The sequence below is a fragment of the Xiphophorus maculatus genome, chromosome 7 (genome assembly GCF_002775205.1).
Source record: "Xiphophorus maculatus strain JP 163 A chromosome 7, X_maculatus-5.0-male, whole genome shotgun sequence".
Lineage (NCBI taxonomy): Eukaryota > Metazoa > Chordata > Actinopteri > Cyprinodontiformes > Poeciliidae > Xiphophorus > Xiphophorus maculatus.
This window is the reverse complement of record NC_036449.1, coordinates 18249016-18270572: the sequence shown is the minus strand read 5'-3', so window position 1 is coordinate 18270572 and position 21557 is coordinate 18249016. Positions and strand designations below refer to the sequence as shown.

The window sequence follows — 21557 nt, the reverse complement described above, 5'->3', positions numbered from 1 at the left end:
CTCAATAAATTGTAATAGGTTACCTTTACATGGGTCTTATAAGTATTAGTTGTCATGCCAGAAAAATCAACATCTATTTACTTACTAAACCATCTAACTTACCTAGTTTTCCTCTCTTTAGTGTATAGGTTGACAAACCACAGTAACCACGGTAACTGTCATCTCTATTCTAACTGGCCATTTCAAGCGTACGTACCACCTCGGAAACGCCTACTTATCGTGCCACAACCAATCAGGAGTGCACTTTGGTTTCCCACATTTCCAGTTACGTCATGTCAGTTCGCTCTGCCTGGGACTGCTGCTGGAAGCAGGGAAGGGGTTGTCTCTTCTTCCCCTCCAGAATGGACACGAGTTTCGTCCTTCCACATGCATGGGAGTAAACTGGACTTTACAGATGAAGTTACGCATTTCCACGTAGGTCCGAGCCGCAGCTCAGCCCAGCGCAGCAACTGTCCTCTAAGGTATGTGAATTGTTCTTTCCTTGTTTGTTTTTTCATAGCATTTCCAACTGCAGAGTAATTTAGGAGGGTAGAGCATCTCTCCTTCTCGGAGAAGAAGCAGGAGGGAACGGGCAGCTGGTTCAACTCTGAAAGTCAAATTTTTCGGAGAAAACCAAGAGGGAGCGCTTTATGTGCGAGTGAAAGAGTAGATAAGCTGTTTTACAGCTTCTTCTCTGCGGGAAACAATCCAATTCCCGGCTAATCTTCTTCTTTGGACCGTTTCCTCGCAGACCGCGCTCACCTTTCAGGGAGAGTCCTCGCGCTGTTTCTTCATGTCGTCCCTAACCGTTGCTGGGAAAACTTGGCCGGATAGCGCAAAGAAACTGTTTCTGCACCAGTTTTTTTTTTCTTAAAAAGAGCTCACTGTATTTAGTGAACATGCCACTGTAACCTTGCTTTGTAACCGGTAAAGTAAAAGGCAGGTGAGTTTTGGGAGTGTGGGAATCTCTGGAATGCGAGTTTGCAGAGAGGCGGGGATCCTAATTTCTCCTGCCCCCACTAGATTGACTTTACCTTTTTTTTTTCTTTTTTTTTAACTCCCACGTTTTACTCGTTACGTTCAAACAACGCCATATTTAATTACCCTAATCTGCATTTTTTTTTAAACCCAGGGGCGTTTCTTCAAGCTCCCATTGCTGTGTATTGTGCAGAAAACCGACCTTTAAATAATGCACTTCGTTGCCACCGTGACTGCTTGAGAAAAACTCTAATTATCTAAGCTAGTGTTTTTACATGCAGCATGCTTATAACGGTACTAATAGGGTAATTGTCTCAAATATCATGTCACTCACCCAAGGATTATATTATTAGTAAAGGATGTCATATTCATGGGAATTTTCTGTTGCTGCTTAATTAATTCAGTGGTCTAGACGTTATCCTAATTGTAACACTGCACACATAGGAATAACAGGTAAATAAAGTGATTATTGGTTTCAGTTTACAATGACAGCACATAGTTTTAAAGGCAAAGAGGGGAAGATTTTCACAAAATTGGCATATTTTTGACCCTTTTTTGTTTTAAGGTTATGTTTCTTTTGATACAATGAAATTTTCAGCAAATGTTGCTGTGTGCAAAATATGTCCAATGACATTTGTGATCCCAACAGCAATATGTCAAATGACTACTTGGATACAGTGTTTGGTAGACTAAATTAATTCAAATCAATGCATGAAAACTTTTCTTTACAGTATTGCCACTTGCATCTTCTTCATTGCCCATGACTGATATAGAGCTTAGTGAGCAAGATCAGGAAGGTCAGAGAGAGAGAGAGAGGTTGAGGCCTTGGGATAACACATTCTTTGTATTTTTCATAAACAGAAATATATATTTTTTAAATGTAATATCATAGTAGAAAATATATGGTGTGATACATTACACTAATGAAAGGAAAAAAAAAATCACAGAACTAACAAAGAAGTCCCCCCCCCAAAGGTATTGTGTTTTAAAGAATGAGTATTATTAACTATTAACAGAAATATTTAATTTTATTTTTGTAAGTGGAGGAAAAGTGAGGCTTTCAATCAACCAACTGAACAGCAGCAACAGGTGAGAGAGGGGTGGTAAGTGTGATATTTTTATGCATGCAACGGTTCTATAACTACTTTATTTATTTGTGCAAATAAATAAGGGACTTGACAAACACATGTCAAGTCCCTTGTTCCACCCAAATTCAAAATGGAAGTGATTTGATTTAGTTTGTAATATAGGTCACCGTCTAATGCAGCACGAACTACACTATTGAGTCTCTACTTCATTCTGTAGCTTACATAAACTGTACATAAATCCTGGTTTGTAGGATGGTTTGTCTGAAGTTCTTGGGGTTTTCTACTAATGTAAAACAACCCTTAAAACAATTAATTTATTTCCAGAATTGACATTCACTTATTTAATGACAACTTCCCACAAAAATATGGTACCATTATTTCAGCTGAGTGCAGTAACTTTGCATAGTCATTAGTGATGCTTAATTTGCATAAAAGCAATCAAAAGGGAAAATAACAATGTCATTTTCTAATCGCCATAAATATTCCCACACAATTTTTCCCTTGTTTTGAGCTTCAACTGGTTTTCCCTGTTTTTTGTGTTTCTCCTTTTTTTTTGTCAATCACATATTTTGACTTCAGAGCTTTTAACAACTGCTTTTCTATTGACATATATTTTTTTAAATTAAAAAGAAGGTATTACAGCTGTGGGCATCTCTTCCTTCTAAAGCCAAATTGGAAATGTAAGCTCATTAAAAGAGGCGGTTTCTTGCTTGTTTTTTCTTACAACAAATGGTGAAAGTCAGCCTAATAAATGAAGATTGAACAGTTTATTGAAACATCTGGAATAGCATTGCAGCCCCAGTTCTAAGGCTTTAAATGGTTTGAAAAACATTATCATCTAATTGTTTGGGGGTAATGAAGGCTACACATTTTGGTAATGATAATAGACCTTGTCTCCTCCTGCCTCTGAAAAGGAGCATTCTTTCAGCTTTCATCATGCAGAAGTGGACAGGTTATCTGCATGCCATAGAGTTTTATACTGGAATACTAGAAGTTCAGATGCTTCGCTGTCTCTTGCAGTCATCCTCTCTTTTTCTCACACCGTCAGACCTAAGCACAGATACTCAGTGAAACCCTCCCCTCGTGATTCACATTACTGCACTGCTTACACACAGCCTCACAGCTGACAACCATCAGGGGTGGTTTTCTTTGGAATCGAGAGAGCAAGACGGAGCCAGACTTTTCCACTATCTTTTATTGTTGCTTTGCAGTTTTTAGCTTATACCTAAAGTACGAGACTTTGTTTGGCCCATTGGATGTTCATTTTTAATTTTCAGAGGACGTCTTGTACAACTTGATCTAATTATTTCATCATGGTACTGCTTGTTCATTGTTCTTCTTTGAGAAAAGTGTGATTTGTTTAAAGAGCAATGTGGATTCCCTCACATGTGTGCTAACACTATTATGTTTTTGGGGAAGGCATTCTTTATATAGAAGAAACAACCCCATCCTGGAGCAGACAAAACCGCAGCCATAGCAAAGGTCGCTGGTGTGATTATTTGACCCAGACTTCATGGTGAGTTCTTTTTAATGGAAACTGACAAGAGCTGAATAGCTTGGTAGTCTTTGGCAGGTCTGTTCTCCTTATGCTTTTTCACCCCCTAAATTCTGGCTAACATCAAGGCTTAATCCTTTACCCCCACGTTGCGTGTCAGATTTCTTTTTTTTAAGCTACAGTCAAAAAGAAGCCCCCTCCCACACTATTCCCCACCAATTTTTTGGAAAGAGAAAGTATTTTTCCCTTACTTCATAGGCTGTAAGCTTGGAAACAAAGTGGTGAGCTTTCTTTGTGTCTGTGCTAAAGAGCCCCCCAAGCACCCTCTGCACCCTACCAGCTTGTCAAGACAAATTCAGTGACCATTGTGTGCAACTCAGTCAGTTCTACTCCCTGAAAATTCAAGTTTTTACTGCGTCTTTTGTTCAATTAGTGTTTCACCAAATATATGGACACACCATGCAGACATAATGTACAAGCACACTTAAGTAAATAAAAATATAATCTTTTGGTTGAAGAGAGAAAAATCTTAATACCCATCAAGTGATGTATTTAATTTATTTCATTTCATTTTGCTGATAGTGGCTCTTGAAAACCCAAACTTCAATTTATCAGTTTAAAATAGTAATGTTTATTCATTTTAAAGTAATAAAAGGAATTAAAAAAATTATTTGAATGTAGAAATGTCAGCCTTCATGAATTATTGCATCAATGTTATGATCGGGCTGTGTGACTGTTGGAGCTCAAGGGAAACCCAGGTTGCTTTAATAGCAGCCATTAGCTTGTGTTTATTGTTGGGTTTGTTGACCCACATGTTCCCCTTGCAATACAGAATAAACTTGTGTTTAGGTCAGACAAGTTTTCTGACTAACCAAACACAGTAGCATCATGGTCATTGAAATGGCTTTTGGTACCTTTGGCAGGGTGGACAGGTGACAAGTCCTACTGGAAAATAAAATCAGCATCTCCATCAAGCTCGTCAGTAGAAGGAGGCAGGAAGTGGTCTAAAATTTCCTGCCTCCTTCTACTGGTCCAAAGGCCACGCTGCCTTTGGACCTCATAAAATACATTGGATTAACACTCATCATATGATTTTGCTCTCCAAATTATGAATAACTCTTGACACTTCATACTGGACCTCAAGCAACTTGGATTATGTGCTTTTTCACTCTTCGTCTGAACTGCACTATCTTGATTTCTAAATGAAATGCAAAATTTGCATTAATCTGAAAAGGACTTTGGAGAACTAAGCAACAGTCCAGTCCTTTTTTCTACTTGGCTTAACACAAGGAATGAGAAAATGTTCTGGATAGATCTCTGTGTGTGTGTGTGTGTGTGTGTTGTCATTTGAAACACTGACTACAGCTGTAGTCCTCATTAATCCCCCCTGACTCTTGAATGGGATTTTCTTCCCATCATGGCTGTGGTTATATTTGTTACTTTTGAACCTTTTTCTATTACAGTTTTTCCTTCCACTCAACCTTCAGATAATGAGCTTGGATCCAACACATTGTGAACATCTAGCTCCTATCACAATGACCTTTTTAGGTTTACCTTTCTGGTGGATGGTGTTAGTCACCGTCCTTATGATTGTGTTGGCCATAACAAAAACTAGGTTTTAGGTTTTCAATAGCTGTAACATTTACAGATATAGATCCTTAAAATACATCTCTGTATGAAATGAATCTCTATACTAAATTAATTAAAATGTTAAAATTGATGCAATTCTCTTATTGAGTTGCATCTGTATATTGATAAACAAAAAGCATGAAAAACTCTGCACAGCAACTACGGCAAGAGGACATTTGCTTTATAGTTTGCAGAATAATGAAGACATGTCTGAGTGATGTTTATGTGCATCTGTCTTGTCTAAGAAGTTGCCTGAGCAACTTTGGTATATAGCTTTTGTGGGATGAAGATGACTGATCACAGAACAGTAGCAGAAGCAATCAACCCAGTGAACACGTACGTTCATCATAAGTGATATAAATCACTTTCTCATGAAAGCCAACAAACATAGGTTCTTTCCATTCCACATTATGGCTTGGTTTGAAAGCATTCATCTTGTCTCCACTGAGCAAAAACCACATGTAGTAAAGTGGGGAATTTCCATAGTTCCCCACTTTGTTCACATGATGGCAGATATAGATCATATGCACACATTCTTTCTTAAGTATTAAAAAGCTGAACTTTAGATTTGGCAATGTGATATTAATTAAAACAGTTCCAAGCAATTATCATCTGTTTTTAGAACCTTTTCTGATTGTATCTGGAAAAAAAAAAAAAACTAATTTACTTGAATAAATTAAACAGCCATTAATCATCAGTATGTCACAGTTAGACCTGCTTGTGTGTGTGAATAAGCCTTAACATGCGTGGCTGGTGGCTAAATGTTGATCTAACTGGATATGTAGACGGGAAGAGTCCCAGATTTCATGCTGTGGTTGGGTTCCTGATAGCTGAAGATAATACGGAGCACAGAGCATGTCAGCATTTTTAGAGATTAGAGGCACAATAGAATTTTGTCCAGTAAAACAGCCACCCATTGATCTGACTTGCTGAGTCTGTAACATGGACATTTGTCTCTGTTGATGTGGACAGTAGAAGGACAGAGTTTCTTCCTTCCTTAGCAAAGAGCTAACTGTTTAAACAATTCAGTCAGAGTTACCTCAGCAGCTAACAGTCTACCTTGCTGAATGTAAAGTTCTCCTCACATTATCACCCCAGGAAAAATTAATCTTTTTACTAGAGGTTAAGGGAAGGGTGGGATGAAACACTTTTCAAGGAGGAAAGACAAAGCTAAAAGAGATTTTTTTTTATCTTGTCGTCCTTTAGAATCAGTTGGCCTCATGTACAGATACAACAAAAAATCATATTACTTAAGTAGTGAATATTCACTTACTTTGAGTGATAAAGTTTGAAAATGCCAAGTTGATTTTAGGGTTCTAAGAAACAGCTTCCTGAATTATCTGACTAAACAACCATTTTAATCTTATTTACAATTCTGCATTAATAAAACTGGCAATATGAACGGGACCAGCACTGTATTTGTCTTTTCAGTATTGAAGATAATCAAAGGAAATTTATAGTCAATTTCTTTTTAGACATTTGACTTAAAGTACTTGACTGTTTCTTTTTAGCGCTACGCTTGGTTTTGTCTGTCCTTCTAGATTTCTTTGTTCAAGTTCGGTGGTGTTGGTGTTTGAGTCAGAGACAGGGCTATCACAATGCAAAAATTTCGCACTCCCTACCGAATCTAAGAAAATTACTCAGTACCAGATATCACCTTCCACAACCTTTTTCAAAGAAAGAGTTGTTTCTAGCAGTAAATATTACTATTTGCAGTCAAAATTTTTATTTTTTTATTTTTTGCTTTAGTTATCATACGTAGTAGGCAATGTAGTCAGTCTGAGGGTAGGTTACGGGGCCTGACTACGTAGTTTCCGGTACAAATGTCATATTCAGCCCGGATTCAGTGTAATTAGTGTTTTCTCAACTTATTATGAGCTACATTAGTGGCTAATTCCTTTATAGCTAACTATAAGGATTGAGCTGCATGCTGAGGAATATTCTATGTTAATTCGTACCCACAGTGGAATAGAGTGACCCAATAGCATAGGTCACTTTCTACTTTAGCATTATAAATACAAGAACGTCATTGATCTTTTTAAAGTGCTGTTAAACATAATAGTGTTGGTTATAACATTAGCTCCATAGCGTCTGAAAATCTTTAGCTTTATCTTCATCCTACTGCCTCTTAAACAAAACACCTTCGAACCACACTTGTATCTTTACCTTTTTGACCAAAGGTGAATTGTAAAGGGTTTTCTTTGGATGTTCTTTCCATTTTAGTTTCAAACTTCCAGCTACAGCTCGAAGTTTCATGATTAACCTTCATGATAGATTTTTTTCTCAATCATGAAAGTTCAGGTGAATCGCTGCAGAAAAGCATGAGGCTGAGTCACTGTTACTTCTCTCTGAAGAAGGAAAATTGGTCAGTTTGCATTGATTTTCTTGCCACTGAGTATCATTTGAATAAATATTATCTAAATATTGATGATTATGGCAATCCTAGTCAGAACATGATGGCATCTCCCCATGTCATTCCAGTGACCACACACCTTGCGCTAATTATCTAGTCTGTAGCTGAAAACTAAACAATGTGCAGGATTTACATGCCTCACCTGTTTGCATAGCAGATTCCCTTTTTAAATGTCAAGGCATTTAGATGAGTGCAACAAAGTCAAATTACCTCAGAAAGTGGATTTCTTGACTTTGAAAATGAGCAAATGAATGCAGTTCAAACCCATGGCATTTAAAGTGACATTTTATAGACTTCTAAGCTTTACATTTTGCATGAAAGTTAAGATGTGAATGTGGGCTGTATTATATCAAGATTTATACTGTATCTAAAGCTGTGTGAAATCATGGTCAGAGAACTAGTTTTCTGGCACCATTTAGTTTAGTCCATGTAGAAAAGAAATCTGTTAAATTAACCTGCACAAGTATAATAGTACAATACTATGTCCTGCAAAGATCCAATTGACCAAAAGACTTTATTTTTGCCATTGTGGTATGTGCGACCAGATTCCCTAAAACATTTTTCACCACCTCATAGTGTTCATTCACATCACTGCAAAATCCTCAATATACAGTAAAGCTCACATCCCCTATGTGCTTTTCTAGCCTTGAGTAATCAGTATCATGATCAGTTTCACAATCTATCAAAGATCAGTCTGGAGATCTTTTAATGATCTCTCGCAAATTTAAAGAAGAATCTAGAGATTTTTGAATTTCTTCGCATTAGCACTTTAAGATTAATCAATAATAATCAGACTTTGCGTGAGAATTATAATGAAAATCAACGGGAACTAGGTCAACATAATCAAGAATTATATTTGTTATTAATAAGGCTGTGTATTTAGTTGATGCTACTATTTACTTTGTTTGAACCAACTTGTATTTCTGCTCAGGTTCCGACACCTTAGTTCCTTTCTATTAATGCTAAATTTAACATTAGCATGTTAAATTTTACAAATGTAGAATTAGTAGAATTCTACTAATATAAAATTCATTTAACTCCTATAACCCTTTAAGGGAGGGTTAAATGCATATTCAATAATTAAATGTATATTTAATGAGTCAATGAGTCAGGTAATGGAGTTAATGTTTTTTTCTCTGTCTCTGTTCAGAATGGGTTTTCTAAATCTTCAGAGCTATTTGTGGCTGACTTTCCGATTGCAAATTATTATTAAATTGTTTTGGCAACACATAGGTCTTTCAAAGGTTTATTCCTCATCCAACTGCTGAATATTTCTGATAAATAAACATTTCACAAAAAATTAAGGGGGGCTATTAGTAGGCCTGTCACGATAGCAAATTTTGCTGAACGATTAATTGTCTCAAAAAATTATTGCGATAAACGATAATATTGCCTGAAGACCTTTTTACACTGATTTAATGGAAATGATGTAATAATGCATGTGATTTCCTGCCGAAGATAGATGCACTTTATTTTCAAAAGAATATTTAACACTGGAGCTGATAAACAAAATAAACAAAACAACCAAAAACAAAATGGATTCTCAGTCTCCATTAACAAAAAATGTACTTGATAAAAACTAAACAACATAAAGCCAAAGTGGAAATAAATACTGCATTCAACCAAAAGAGTGCAGATTATGAAGTCTGTATATTATGTTGCCCTTCAGTAATAATTAGATTTAAATAGAGAAGATGGGCACATCGACTTCCTGATGCAATAGTTCACACTACATGATTTTTTGCTCCTATTTTTCCCCTTATGACAATCTTAAAACGTTGGCCTTTCTAAGATTGTGTGGTGTGTTACGGTAGATCGTCATGGCCGCTCCGATCTAAATCAGGGGTGTCATCAACAGAAAGAGAAAAAGGCCGGAAGAGACGATAATGCCGATAATTGAAATGACGTCGATAGTTTTAATTTATCGTACGATTTATCGTTTATCGCGACAGGCCTAGCTATTAGGCATTTATCTAGATCAGGGGTGCCCAAAGTCGGTCCTCGAGGGCCGGCATCCTGCATGTTTTAGTTCTCTCCCTGGTTTAGCGCACCTGAATCCAACAATGGCTCGTTAGAAGGCCTAAGAAGAACACTGACATGCTGAAAAGGTTATTACTTCCACCAGAGAGAGAACTAAAACATTCAGGATGCCGGCCCTCGAGGACCGACTTTGGGCACCCCGATCTAGATTGTGTAATAATAGATCAACATTTTCCTTTGCACAGAAAAGGTTGTTCTTGAACTCTAATATTCAGTGATTTGAGGTCAGTATTTTTACTTAGAAAGTTTCAAGGACTTGGATGATGAAAATACAAAACTCAACAGGCAGCAGAATACAGAGGAAGATTTAGTCTTTTTTTCTCTTAGCTTAAGTAGCTGTAATTTCATACATCTTTATAAAAGCACCACTAATTAAAAAATATGTGAGATTTCTGCATCACATTTAGTTAATTTGTAAAACACTTTAATTAAGTGTGATAAAGTATAGGCAAACTTGATCTTATGTTGTAAAATTATAATTATAACACTATGGAAATATAATTACCGTACTCTTCCTATACATGCTCATTTAAACATCACCACACAGTTGGTGATTCAGATGTGTCAGAAAGATAATTGCACACCACTGGTTGTCTTTTTTTCTAATTGTTTTCATGGTGTATTTATGAGCTGCTGCCACAAATGAACAGCAGCACAGCTAGAACCCCAGCTTGTCTACCCTGAAGATCTGGGCATCGAGGAGGCAGTGCCAAGGAAAATTAGTTTTCAGACAGAACATCTTGAGCCCTCCATTTTCTTGCTTGTTTTGTTTTCTGTATCAGATACATTGTACATCAATGCAGAACACCACCTAGAATGTGCAAGTTGTTTGTCAAATGTCAAATATCCAACTGTCACTGTGCCATATATAATTAAGTATTAGAATCATAAAGTCACATTTAGGGCTTGCAGTGAATATCTGCTAATTTGTGCTTTTCAATTATCAAGAGATGCCACAAGAACAAGGAGTTCTCTTTCTCTTGTTTTCCAAGTTCAGAGGTTCAGAAGGACATGTCTCTTCACAAAAGAATTCAGTCTCGCAATCTTGATCATTTTTCACTATTGGCTTAAATAGCTATCTCAGTGCACCAACAACTCTGTAACAGGACTTAGTGTCACAAGACTGGAATTGCAAAGACATTCTGTCTAGTGATTGTCGTGGATGAAAAGGCATCTCTTTTTCAAGAAATATTGTTTTAGCACCCTAATATAAAATAACTATCATGACTTCCCCAAAATGTCCCTGAGCTGTGTTACATTCCCAGCCTTTATCCCACATATGCATAAATCAGCATTTTACACATGGGTGTGCCCCACTGGTGAAATAATAACAGACCTATTCAAAACTTTGTTTTGGATTGTTTTCATTACTTTTCAGTAAATCCAGCTCTTATGTAGAGCTTTAGTTTCTGGATTGAGAGGAGTTTTTTGTTTACCTCCTAAACACCACTGCCTCTGTTTAAAGGCAGAAACATAAATGTAAAAGTTTCCTAGGCTTTTGTGGTTTTATAGTAAAATCAGTATTTTCAAAATAAACATACATTGAAACAAATAGTTTATATATTAAGCTCTTGTCTTTAACTATGGACAGATAGAGGGAGCCATTTTTTTTTTTTTTTTTACCAGTTTGTTGACTTAAAGAACAAGCAACAATGAGTGTTAGTCACAAGGAGGAAATTAAGGCATTCATTTAGTTATTAAGTACAAGAACAAAATTATTATTTACCCTCTTATAACTGCCGCAATTATAATTAGTTTCTGTGGGAAACACTAATTATTTAGGGTGGCCATATCTCTGAATTTCTCTAATTGTCATTTAATTTCCATGGTCTCATAATCTAATAATTCTACATTTAGATGTTTGTTTTTTTTAACTCATGCAAGTAAAGTAGGAAAGAGGGGTTACAGCTTTTGTGTTTAGTGCACTGTGGTGCATCTGTTTGAAATATTGGAGTGAACAAGTGTCACCAGTAGGAGTGTGAAAACAGTAGAAGATATTATATCTATTGAGAGTACGTCTATACATGGCTTAGACTGCATTGAGTCACTCAAGGTAATGTAACCCTGTGAAGCTATGCCACAGTTTCAAGGTATTAACACAGACCTAATTACTTTTACTTGAAAATGAAAAACAACTTTATACATACTGTTGCAAAATAAATAATAATCATTTAATCAACATTTATTACAGCTAATATAAGGTTAATTCGAACACTTATTCATTATTTTTAAGACTTAAACATAACTATTTAATGAACACACTATATGTGGCAGTGGTTTTTCAACTGCTAATTAAACAAGATATTGCATATTTATGTTGTTTCTGCTTCTTATACAGTAATACTGGGAGTACACAAGGTCGATAGTTGATAAATGATTTGGGCTTTATAGCTTTTATAGCGTTCCAACTATAGTTTTAACAGTGTTGTACTAGGTGGTACTTGTTTGGTTTATAGACCATATAAAATAATTTCAAACAACCAAATTAGTTTTTCTTTAGGGCAAGGGAAATGCTGATGTGGCCTTCTGTTAGGCAGCTGGTTGTCAGTATTCAGCAGTGAGATGGGGAGGGGCTCTAGTCATAGTTTGTATCTAAAACTGTGAGATACCTTTGCTACAAATTAAATGGCAAGCTTACTGCGTGAATGGATAGAGATGTATCCATTTATTTCATGTTGTGCTCTTATTTTTATGATTTTGATGTTTCTGTCCATTGGGACATAAAAATGTAACTTAACATTTGTCATCATCAGTAACTTATTATGGTATGTCAAATAATTCGGTCTGGACAGAAAATGGTTGTCACAGCAAATGGAGTGCACAGGTTTAGTAAAATGTGCTCCACTGATCTAACCAGACACTTGCTGAGCTTTTAAAAGAGGTTAAATGATGATCAACTCAAACCATGATCAAATCATGTTTAGCAACAATCTTCTAGCACAAGTGCTACAAAATGAATTAGTTTATTTTAATGACTTCTGTGAAATCACACAACCCAATCTAATACTATAATTCCCTATTAGGCAGCCTTACTCCAGTAGTCGCTGTATTTGCATTGTAACAGTATGCAGAAATGCATCAGGGTATTAAATGTATTTAACTAACAATGTGTGACAGGATGAAGCATGTCTGCCTAGCTCAATCTGTGATTCTATTTAAGGGATTTGCATGCAATTAGAATAATTCATGTCCTGCTCTGCCACAACATATTGCTGCGGGTGCCATGTTGGAAACAGCTGATGAGACTTAAGTTGAGCCTCTCTGCTCCCCATTAGGTGACCTAGTATAGTGAGAAAATTATTTCAGAGGTGACTCACCTCTGTTGGGATTTGTTTGTTGAAAGATCTATTGCTGCACACTGTAAACATAGATTGCTTGGGAGGGCTGTCATCTTTTAAACACATCTTCCTTTGAGTAAACATTTCTCGTGAGATTTAGGGCAAAAGAGGACACATTAATAATGTGTACATTAGTGCATTCTGATGTAGGTGCTGTGAAAAAGTATGTGTATGTGCCTCTACAGATTTCTTCATTATAATTATTATTATTATTATTATTTTTTGTTGTTGTTGCTTTTTTGTCTCCTGTAGATGAATTTTAAGATTAGACAAAGATAACCTGAGTAAAAAGAAAAAAAAATCACTTATTAAATGTTGGCCCCATTTATTAGGGGGAAAAGCTACATTAACTAACATGATGTAAAAATGTAACATAATAATTCACAATTTAATATGCCACAATATTAAATCACGAATCAACCACTATTTATATTTTGAGAAGGCTTTGAAGAAATATGGTAATCTTTAATTTAGAAAATGATGTTTATTGCTGAGTTTTGTTTTGAGTTTTTGTTTCTTTTTTGTGTTTCCTGGTTGAATTTGTTTTTTTGTTTTTAATTTACATTTGTTTATTTTGGGGACTACATTGCTTAATGTGAATCCTATGGTAACTATACCAATATTGTTTGTTTGGTTAGTTATATAAAAATTCAATAACTATATTGCTAATAAAAATACTTCAAATAGTTGTACCTGTCATGAGTGACAAGTTATTAGATTTAGGGTAGCAATTACTTTTTTAAACAGGAGAAAGCCAGAATGCTTCTGATAGCTGTTTTCTGTAATAAAATCAAATCATTATTTAAAAAAAAAACTGCATTTCACATTTACTCAGGTTATCTGACAATAATTAAACACAGAAACAGTAAAAGTCTGTAAGGATGTAAATACTTGTTTAGAGCACTCTAATACTGTATGAGTGACTGTGTTTCCTGCTAGTCAGGGGCAGGCCCTACCCTGTGGACACATGCTCAAATAGACCTCAGGTTATTGCAACACTTGTGGGCGTGAGGCTCAATGTGTAGGGTAGGCTTTGGTGCAGCATCTTGTGGAATCATTTTGCCTCCTCTCTTTATTGAGTAAGAGGTGAAGATGTTGGAACGTTGTCGCTCGTCCACACAGGCTCATGTGTCTCGCCATTGGTAGACCAACAGAATGACAGGTATGTTTCTGTTTAAAGGAGACTTTATCATCCTCATTGGCTTATGGGGCTTTCACTGGGTAATCATTGATGGAGTGATTGTGTGTACAGCTGAAACTGTTTCAAGTCTCAGCATTCCTTTTGTTTTTGGGTGTGTCAGGCATAGGTTGTTTTTTGCTTGTTTGCTTGTATTTTTTGCTAGCGATTTCACCATGTGCTTTGAAAAATTATCATCCTCCTGAGAGGAATTGTGTGTAGGTTTGTTGCTCACAAAAAGCTACAGTAATCTGTGGCTTGCTGCTTTTTTCAGGGCTTCCTTGCTTTCTATTTGGAAGTGCTCAGCATAGGATTGCCAAAATTGTTTCAGTTTTTTAGTGTTTTGCCTGAAAACTATACTCCTTGGAATGTTCCTTTTGTGAATTTGTTTGGTTTACTGGTTAAAACGGGCTAAAGTTCAACCTGGTGAACTTGTTTGGGACTAAAGTTGTTCGTTTTATCGGGGAAATCAATACACTGTTTTGCAAGGAGTGATTATGTGCTGTAGGTCTTTAGGGAGGCTGTTGTAGCTGTTGATAGTAAGTACTATATTTCTCCCAACTATTCTTTTGATTGCACATAAGGCTGATTAGTCAGTCTTAAAAGCATCTGTCTTACTTAAAGACAAAGTCAAATTCTTGTTTTTATACAGCCTATTTTCTTTTTTTCTCAATTTAACTACATTCCTTAATACACCCCTATAGTTTAGGGTGTTTAAGGTTTGAGGCTTAGTATACTCTAAGATCATTTCATCTTCTCATTTAAGGTTATAGTAAACTCAACAGTCAGCCAAAGAGACTGGTACAACTAAATATACCACAACTAAATGCCAAAAATCTTTCTCAAAATTTCAAAAGTGGGATATATCACACATGATATCATCATCCAGATATTTGCCATATTATCCCTATTACAAGATTTTTTTTTTATGTTGTGCAGCCTTAGTACAGTTGCCTTTTTGGAAAACTAATCAGAGTTGAAGTTTCTAACCAACCCGTTCAGAAGTGACAGAGCTAAAAATCATTCACTTCTGATCCACAGCCAATTTCTCAGTGTGCCTTTACTTAAATGCAGTAATATTTTGGTTTTTATGTTTAAAATGCTGTGTATTTTTCCTTTGTAGTAATCAGTAACATATTTACCAGTTAGACCTCGCTGGATAAAGATTAGTTGTGGAAGGAACCGCTTAAACATTTGGAAATTTAGTTTAAGACATTACAGATTTTTTATTTCTGGGATTACTTGAAAATGTCACATTTCCAACAATAATAAAAAAAATCCACTTGACTCACTGAATGTTAACTGCCAAGATATTTTGCCACCTCCACTACAGATACATCACAACTAATTTGTTGTAGAATCTAAAATTTTGTTGTAGAGAAGCTATTTTTTAGCATCACTGGTAGAAATATGAACTTTTTTATATTTGAAAATTATATAATGTAAGAATAACTTTAACAACAATTTTTAAATAAAAAATATATTTAGGGAGTTTCCCTCTTCAAGTTGCAATTTTAAAATTGATTCCTAGCATAGATTTCCCAATTAACTTTTCAGCTGTACGTGTGCAATTTGTTTTGAACAAGCATGTTTTTATCTGTGCTGAAAGTCAGTTTTTCAGTGTCAGTCATGTTCTTTAAGACAAATCTTCCACGTTGAAAGATAATAGGAGTAATTGATTTAACTTGGGGAACTGTACGTCTTCAGCTGACAGAGCCTCATTTCTTTGACAGAGACATAGAGAAGACACAAAGTGAGAGTTTATAAATGGATAGTTTAAAAATCCATTTAGTTTTCCTTTTCGGACTTTTAAAAGTAACGTCTTAGAATTGGGAGTATTTCTGCCATTAACTTCATTGTCCAACCACTGTATATGTTTGTAAACTTCTGTACTTGCAGCAGTCTTCAGTCTGTAAATCAGTATGAGCTACTTTGCTTTTGCAGTAAAAATCCTGAACTAAATGTTTCTCCTCACAGAAGTGACCCATATTTCTGTGCTATCTAGAAACCCCTGTAATAGATACGGCTTTGAGCCCTCTTGGTACCTCTCCACAGGCTTTGCACACCTGAGTGTGAGCAGTTTATCCCATACTTTGCAGACCTCAGGATTACTCAGTCTGAATTACAAGTGTCAGTGGGCCGCCATCTTCACTTCTCCCACATATACTCTTTGATGTAAAAGTGTGGATTTTGGTTAAACCATTTAAAGGAAACTGGTATAGCCTAATCTCACTGTGGTTTCTGCTTCTTGCTATCGGAAAGGTTATAATTGATAGGACCATATTTGACAAAAACTGCATACAAATTGTCTTGTTGCTCTTAGTTTGCAGACCTATCAAATAGTATTTCATATATATAAAACCTAAATTCCATAGGGATATAATTATGTATGCAGCTGTTTCTTACAGGCTCTTACTTTTATTGTTTTGGGATAAGGAGTCTTATTGCAATCTTTGTGTTCAACAGGTACACAGAGCGCACAAAATGTGTTGTTCTTGTCTTAAGTTGTGAAAGTATTTCTTTTAAAACCAGATGTGTTTGAAGGTAAATTCTGATGTAAAAAAATTATTAAGTAGTACTTAACTTTGTGCATAATGTTTAAGGATGCTGCATCTCTGGTCTAATACTAAAGCTCATTTATGTCTACATAAAAAAGTGATTTCAAGTTTATGCAGTTGTAATGTAGAGTACGATCACTTTCCTTGTTTCCTTGTTTGATGTTATCCCAAATCTGCTTTCTGTTTTCTGATTTTTTTCTCCTCTTCTGTTTATCTTCTGTCTTTCTGCGTTACACTTAATATAAACATGACCATGTAATATAACTCCTCCTGTAAAGCATAGTGCCTGCTGGACAGGATGCAGGCATGTGAATTAAATACAGCATCAAGTTAAGGCTTCTTGCCTTGAGTCATTATTTTTTTAGCTTTATGTAGAACCATAATGTCTTACAGTAACTGAGTCAACCTTGAACTCTTCTGTATAATTGTTTTCCAGCAACAGATGTAGAACCATTCAGTAACTGAGACTTGGCATGAAAATGGTCATGGATGTAAGTTTGAAAATCTGAGCCAAAATCTAAACTAGAATGACTAAAATATCCTGCAATGCAAATGATCTATTCCCCAAACTGCACACCTCCACCTGATTAATATGGCGTGTAAAGATTTTTAAAGCGTTCTGCTTATAAAAAAGACTCACAGACCTCAATGAAATTAAGCAACATTGAGAAAAGAAGAGTCGGCCAGACTTCCTCAATACCACTATAGAGGCCTGATTAGGTAATTCAGAGGGTTTCTCCTCTTATTGCTGACAATGAGGGTTTTTCGTGCTGTCACAGGATAAGGTATTCAGATTTTTCTCTACTGCTTATGCAGTTAGGCTATAATTTTATAAATGACACTGTTATAGTAGTTTAGATGCTTCTGATGATATAACTTCAACATCTTTAGAGCCAAAATGTTTTGGATTCTAACATGCAACGCAGTGTACTTTCAGTTTACCTTGACTGTACTTTCACCTTGAAAGAGAGCAGTTTTTCACGCTTTGGAACAATAAATCTGTCATTCACCTAAGTGTTCAGCGCTGGCCGAGATTTGCCTGGGGTGAAATATGCACACTGACCTGCTTCATGTTGCAATAGCTCTGTTTTGGTATTGCATCTAAACTCGTTCCCTCCTTTTCTCCTTAAAGGTAATGTTTCATGTTTGCATGTGTGCATGCAAACATGACCTGTAGTACAATTTATGTTGTATGTCAAAGTGCTCTGTGAATATATTGATGCAAGACACAATTGGAACATAATGATTGTCAGATTTGTTGTTAAATGTGAGTGTCTGTTGGAGAATTTAGACTTTCAAAGCTCCATCTTTTACACTGATTATAGCAAGATTTGACATGTTCAAGAAACGGTTTTGTACTGCTATACTTCTTTTTCTCTTGCTAACATCTGCTACATTTCTTCTAGATTGGAAGACAGTTTTGTAGAAAAAGTGGTTGTATAAGGAGCTCAGGGGAGTGGCTAAGTCTGAGGTCAGCACATCAGATCATGTGATTCAGCTAGTTAGGGTGGGGTCAGACTAAGACTTTTCTTAGGAGACTTGAGAGACAGAGGATTATTTTACTATAAAAGGGGAGATTTAAATCTGACTACAAATAGTATCTGTAAACTCGATGCTTTTTATACCTCATTGACTAAAGTTACAAATATGTCACTGAATAAAAATTAGCTTATCATTTTCAGTTGTCTTCGCCTTTAGTGTTAGTTTGTTGCTTTGTTAGAAGAAGTAGCTGTGATGTTTTGACCAGAATGAGGTGACGTTTACTCTGAGAAATGCACACGGTGATCCAGAGACATTAATCTAATGACATCCTTGAAACCTGAACAGACTGGACTCACTTCCGCAACTCCTTACCTACTTCTATCTTGTGTTTACTGTGTGAACTGTGGAAGTGTTTTCAGTAAGATTTTGTCCCCTCTGTGTTAGGGGTGAACTGCGAAGAAAAATGTTGCAGAACAAGTGTGCTGGGTCTGTCAGACTCTGGTAGTCTGGCAGTCACATTTTTGTTTTCATTTCCATTTTGAAGAAACCAAGAGGCTGAAACTAAGGGGCCACTATTATTGAAATTCTGATAAAATCGGAAATATTAGAGGTAGGCTTAGTCACACTTTCTTTTTCTTTGCTTAATAGTGCCTTCTGGATATATCCACTCTTCATTCTTTTTGTTTTGTTCTATTTGTATTTAGGCTTCATGTATTTACAGAACGGCTGGTAATAGTTATTTTTTCTGGTGATATAAATAGCCTTAGCCATGACTGTGCTCATCCACCATTAACCATGGGCACTTAGGATATGTTAACAGTATTATTATGAAGATTTAAAACAAGAACACACAACATAATCCAAGTGATTCCATGTAAAGCTACAATTTCACAAAGCTGCTAAGATAACATAGTATCTATGCTTTCTATTTATTGTTATTCTGGCTTTGAGCTGACAGCTAAAACAGTACAGGTACAACTCAGTCAATTAGAATGACATCTAAAAGTTTATTTATTTCAGTAATTACATTAAAAAATATTTTTTTTAAATTTGAGATATTTAAATTATATATCTAACAGGGGTGCACCAATTTATGCACCTTAATTTTGGGAGATCGGTGATAGGCCGATTTTTTACATGTGAAGCCGATCTTATCCACCGATGTTATCAACCTTGGCAAGGGTCTAAAATTCAACCACTCTGCTTTTCTTTTCTCACTTGAGAAAGATTTGACTGACAAACCGGCCGACCAGGTCATGTCTGCACATTTACAGTTAACAATAGTTACCCCATTGTTGCCAATTAAGCAACCTTCTTGATATATTGGGCAACATTTCAGACAAAAAGCTGGTATTGGTCGGAATCGGCAAGTTAGGCTTTTTAAAAGATCTGCAATCGGCCAGAAAACTGCAAAAGGTGCACCCCTAATATCTAATCTTCTTGTTGGAAACGGTTTTTGTGTATTGTTGATGCTTTTAAATCTTGTGGCTGACCGGTTGATTAAACCATACTTTATCACTGCATAACTCCATTGGTTGCGTGGTTGGACCTCTGCCCCCTTACGGGATCAGACCTTTCACAAAACACACGGAGCCATCTAAAAGGAGACTTTATCCTTTCTTGAAGTGTTTGGTGAAGTGTTTTGTCCTTCTGTTTGACTCAAGAAAAAAAATTGTCCACCTTAACTAAGCTGACTTTATTCTTGGTCAGCCCTATCTGTTGTTTCCCCTTGCTTAGTTTTCTGGAAATGAATTACTATGTCTGTTGAGTCAAAAGCTGCAGTGGAAATGGGAGGGTTCTGGGTGCCGCAAAACTATGAATGAACAAAGCGATCTCGGATACTAGGTCTGTTGTAAACTAATATTTTAGCAATCAAGTAATCTATCGATTATTCTTATGATTGATCGAGTAATCGGATAAAACAATGTATCAAATAAAATATTGATAAATTTGGCATAATACCGGTGTTACTGGATATCAGTATCAGTCCAATTTTTCATTTTTGAGCATCCCAAACAGTTACTTTTCTGTAATTTAGAAAACTAACCTGTAACAATAATAGCTCACTTTCTAAGTTAACCTGAAGAAAAGTTATACAAACTTCTGAAATTATATTCAATTTAATAATAAAGAGGCAAGCTCACAAATACACTTATAAAAAATGTCTATGTTCCAGATTTTAGTTTATGTATTCATCTTCAGTCAGTTTAATAGATGAATTCTCACCTTGCCCCGAAGCCGGTGAGGCTGCAGCAAGCTTAAGCAACCTCTTGTTTAAGCTGCACTGGCTGCCATTCTATGAGAGCATGCTCCTCCTATCTGTATGTCCCAATAAAAAGGCTAAAATACATTTAATGTATGAACTGATTTTCCATCATTTAGCATATGTATATAATGTACAGTATTTTTTGTCACCATCTGTGTGCGTAACGTGTTTCATGTACTGAAGAGCGATCATAAACGGCAGAGAACAGATTTGAGGTGAGGCAAGCAGTTCTCTTGCCTCATGGCAGGGGGCGCTCATGATCCCAGACATTGTGACTCCACAACTGCAGAGTAAGGGACAGTAACAGCGAGCTAGCCATACAGTAAAGTCAAGTGCAGCGCTATATATTTATAGTTTTCTCCACTTGCACAGTGGTCACTTATTAATAATCACAAAATAAACATCAAGCCTAAAACCATACTACTGCAACAGACTGAATGCTCTGCTCTTTGTGTAGGAAATATTTGAGTGTTTTTTTTTTGGTTTTTTTGTGGCGTCATTGTCAGTTGCTATGGCAACGAGTCTGCACATAGCTGTGCTGATATAGAGGGCAAGAAAGAAGTGGTTTCGAGTTGTACTTTAACGGTTTTTCCCTTTGCTGTAGCACAGCATGAAATTAATAATATTTACATGTCCAAGTTTGATTGAGTTAACAGAGTTATTCTGCCGCGGCAGCGCGGCTATGGATGACATGTAAAGGAATAGTCTTTTTGCCCTCCAGCGTTGTCCGCATGCGCGAAATTTCCTTATGTAAACAATAACATGCAGGGGGTCTATATTTGCAAATATGATTATGATTAAGTCAGTGCCTCACAAGCTATGAACCTCGTCACTGGAAGAACTTGTGGGGGCGGGGGCCAGGCGAGCGAACGAACGTAAGATGTGGGTGGAGGGGAGGAAATAGACCAGGGGACAGACGAACGTAAGTTCGGGGACCAGGGGACGAAAGTAAGAACGGGGGGAGCAATATGGGATATTTACAGCACCTTCTCTACCAGCCATGTACCGCCAATATGATTTCCGCCACCATTTGTCGAGACCAGGATGATATGAAATTTATTGTGCGGTTCGTCCGCTTATACTGTAAGCATCAACTACTCAGCCGCCTGCCGTG

At 36.4% G+C, this 21557-nt stretch overlaps 2 protein-coding genes across 6 annotated transcripts in view; one reads left to right on the top strand and one right to left on the bottom strand.

Annotated features, from left to right (window-relative positions):
• The window catches only part of ccdc148 (coiled-coil domain containing 148), a 32397-nt gene extending 32161 nt beyond the window's left edge, over positions 1-236 (bottom strand). Inside the window, exon 1 of the mRNA XM_005805336.3 lies at positions 197-236. The gene's annotated coding sequence lies outside the window, so the exon portion shown is untranslated. The remainder of the gene's footprint in view (positions 1-196) is intronic.
• A 90-nt stretch (positions 237-326) lies between these two features.
• The window catches only part of pkp4 (plakophilin 4), an 87630-nt gene continuing 66399 nt past the window's right edge, over positions 327-21557 (top strand). For 3 of the 5 annotated variants that reach the window (XM_023336774.1, XM_023336771.1, XM_023336773.1), the window contains exon 1: positions 14019-14122. In XM_023336774.1, the coding sequence (XP_023192542.1) occupies positions 14116-14122 (7 nt within the window). In that variant the 5' untranslated portion in view covers positions 14019-14115. Of the gene's footprint in view, positions 462-14017; positions 14123-21557 lie in introns of those variants that run through there. The other 2 variants (XM_023336772.1, XM_023336770.1) reach the window with 2 other exon arrangements.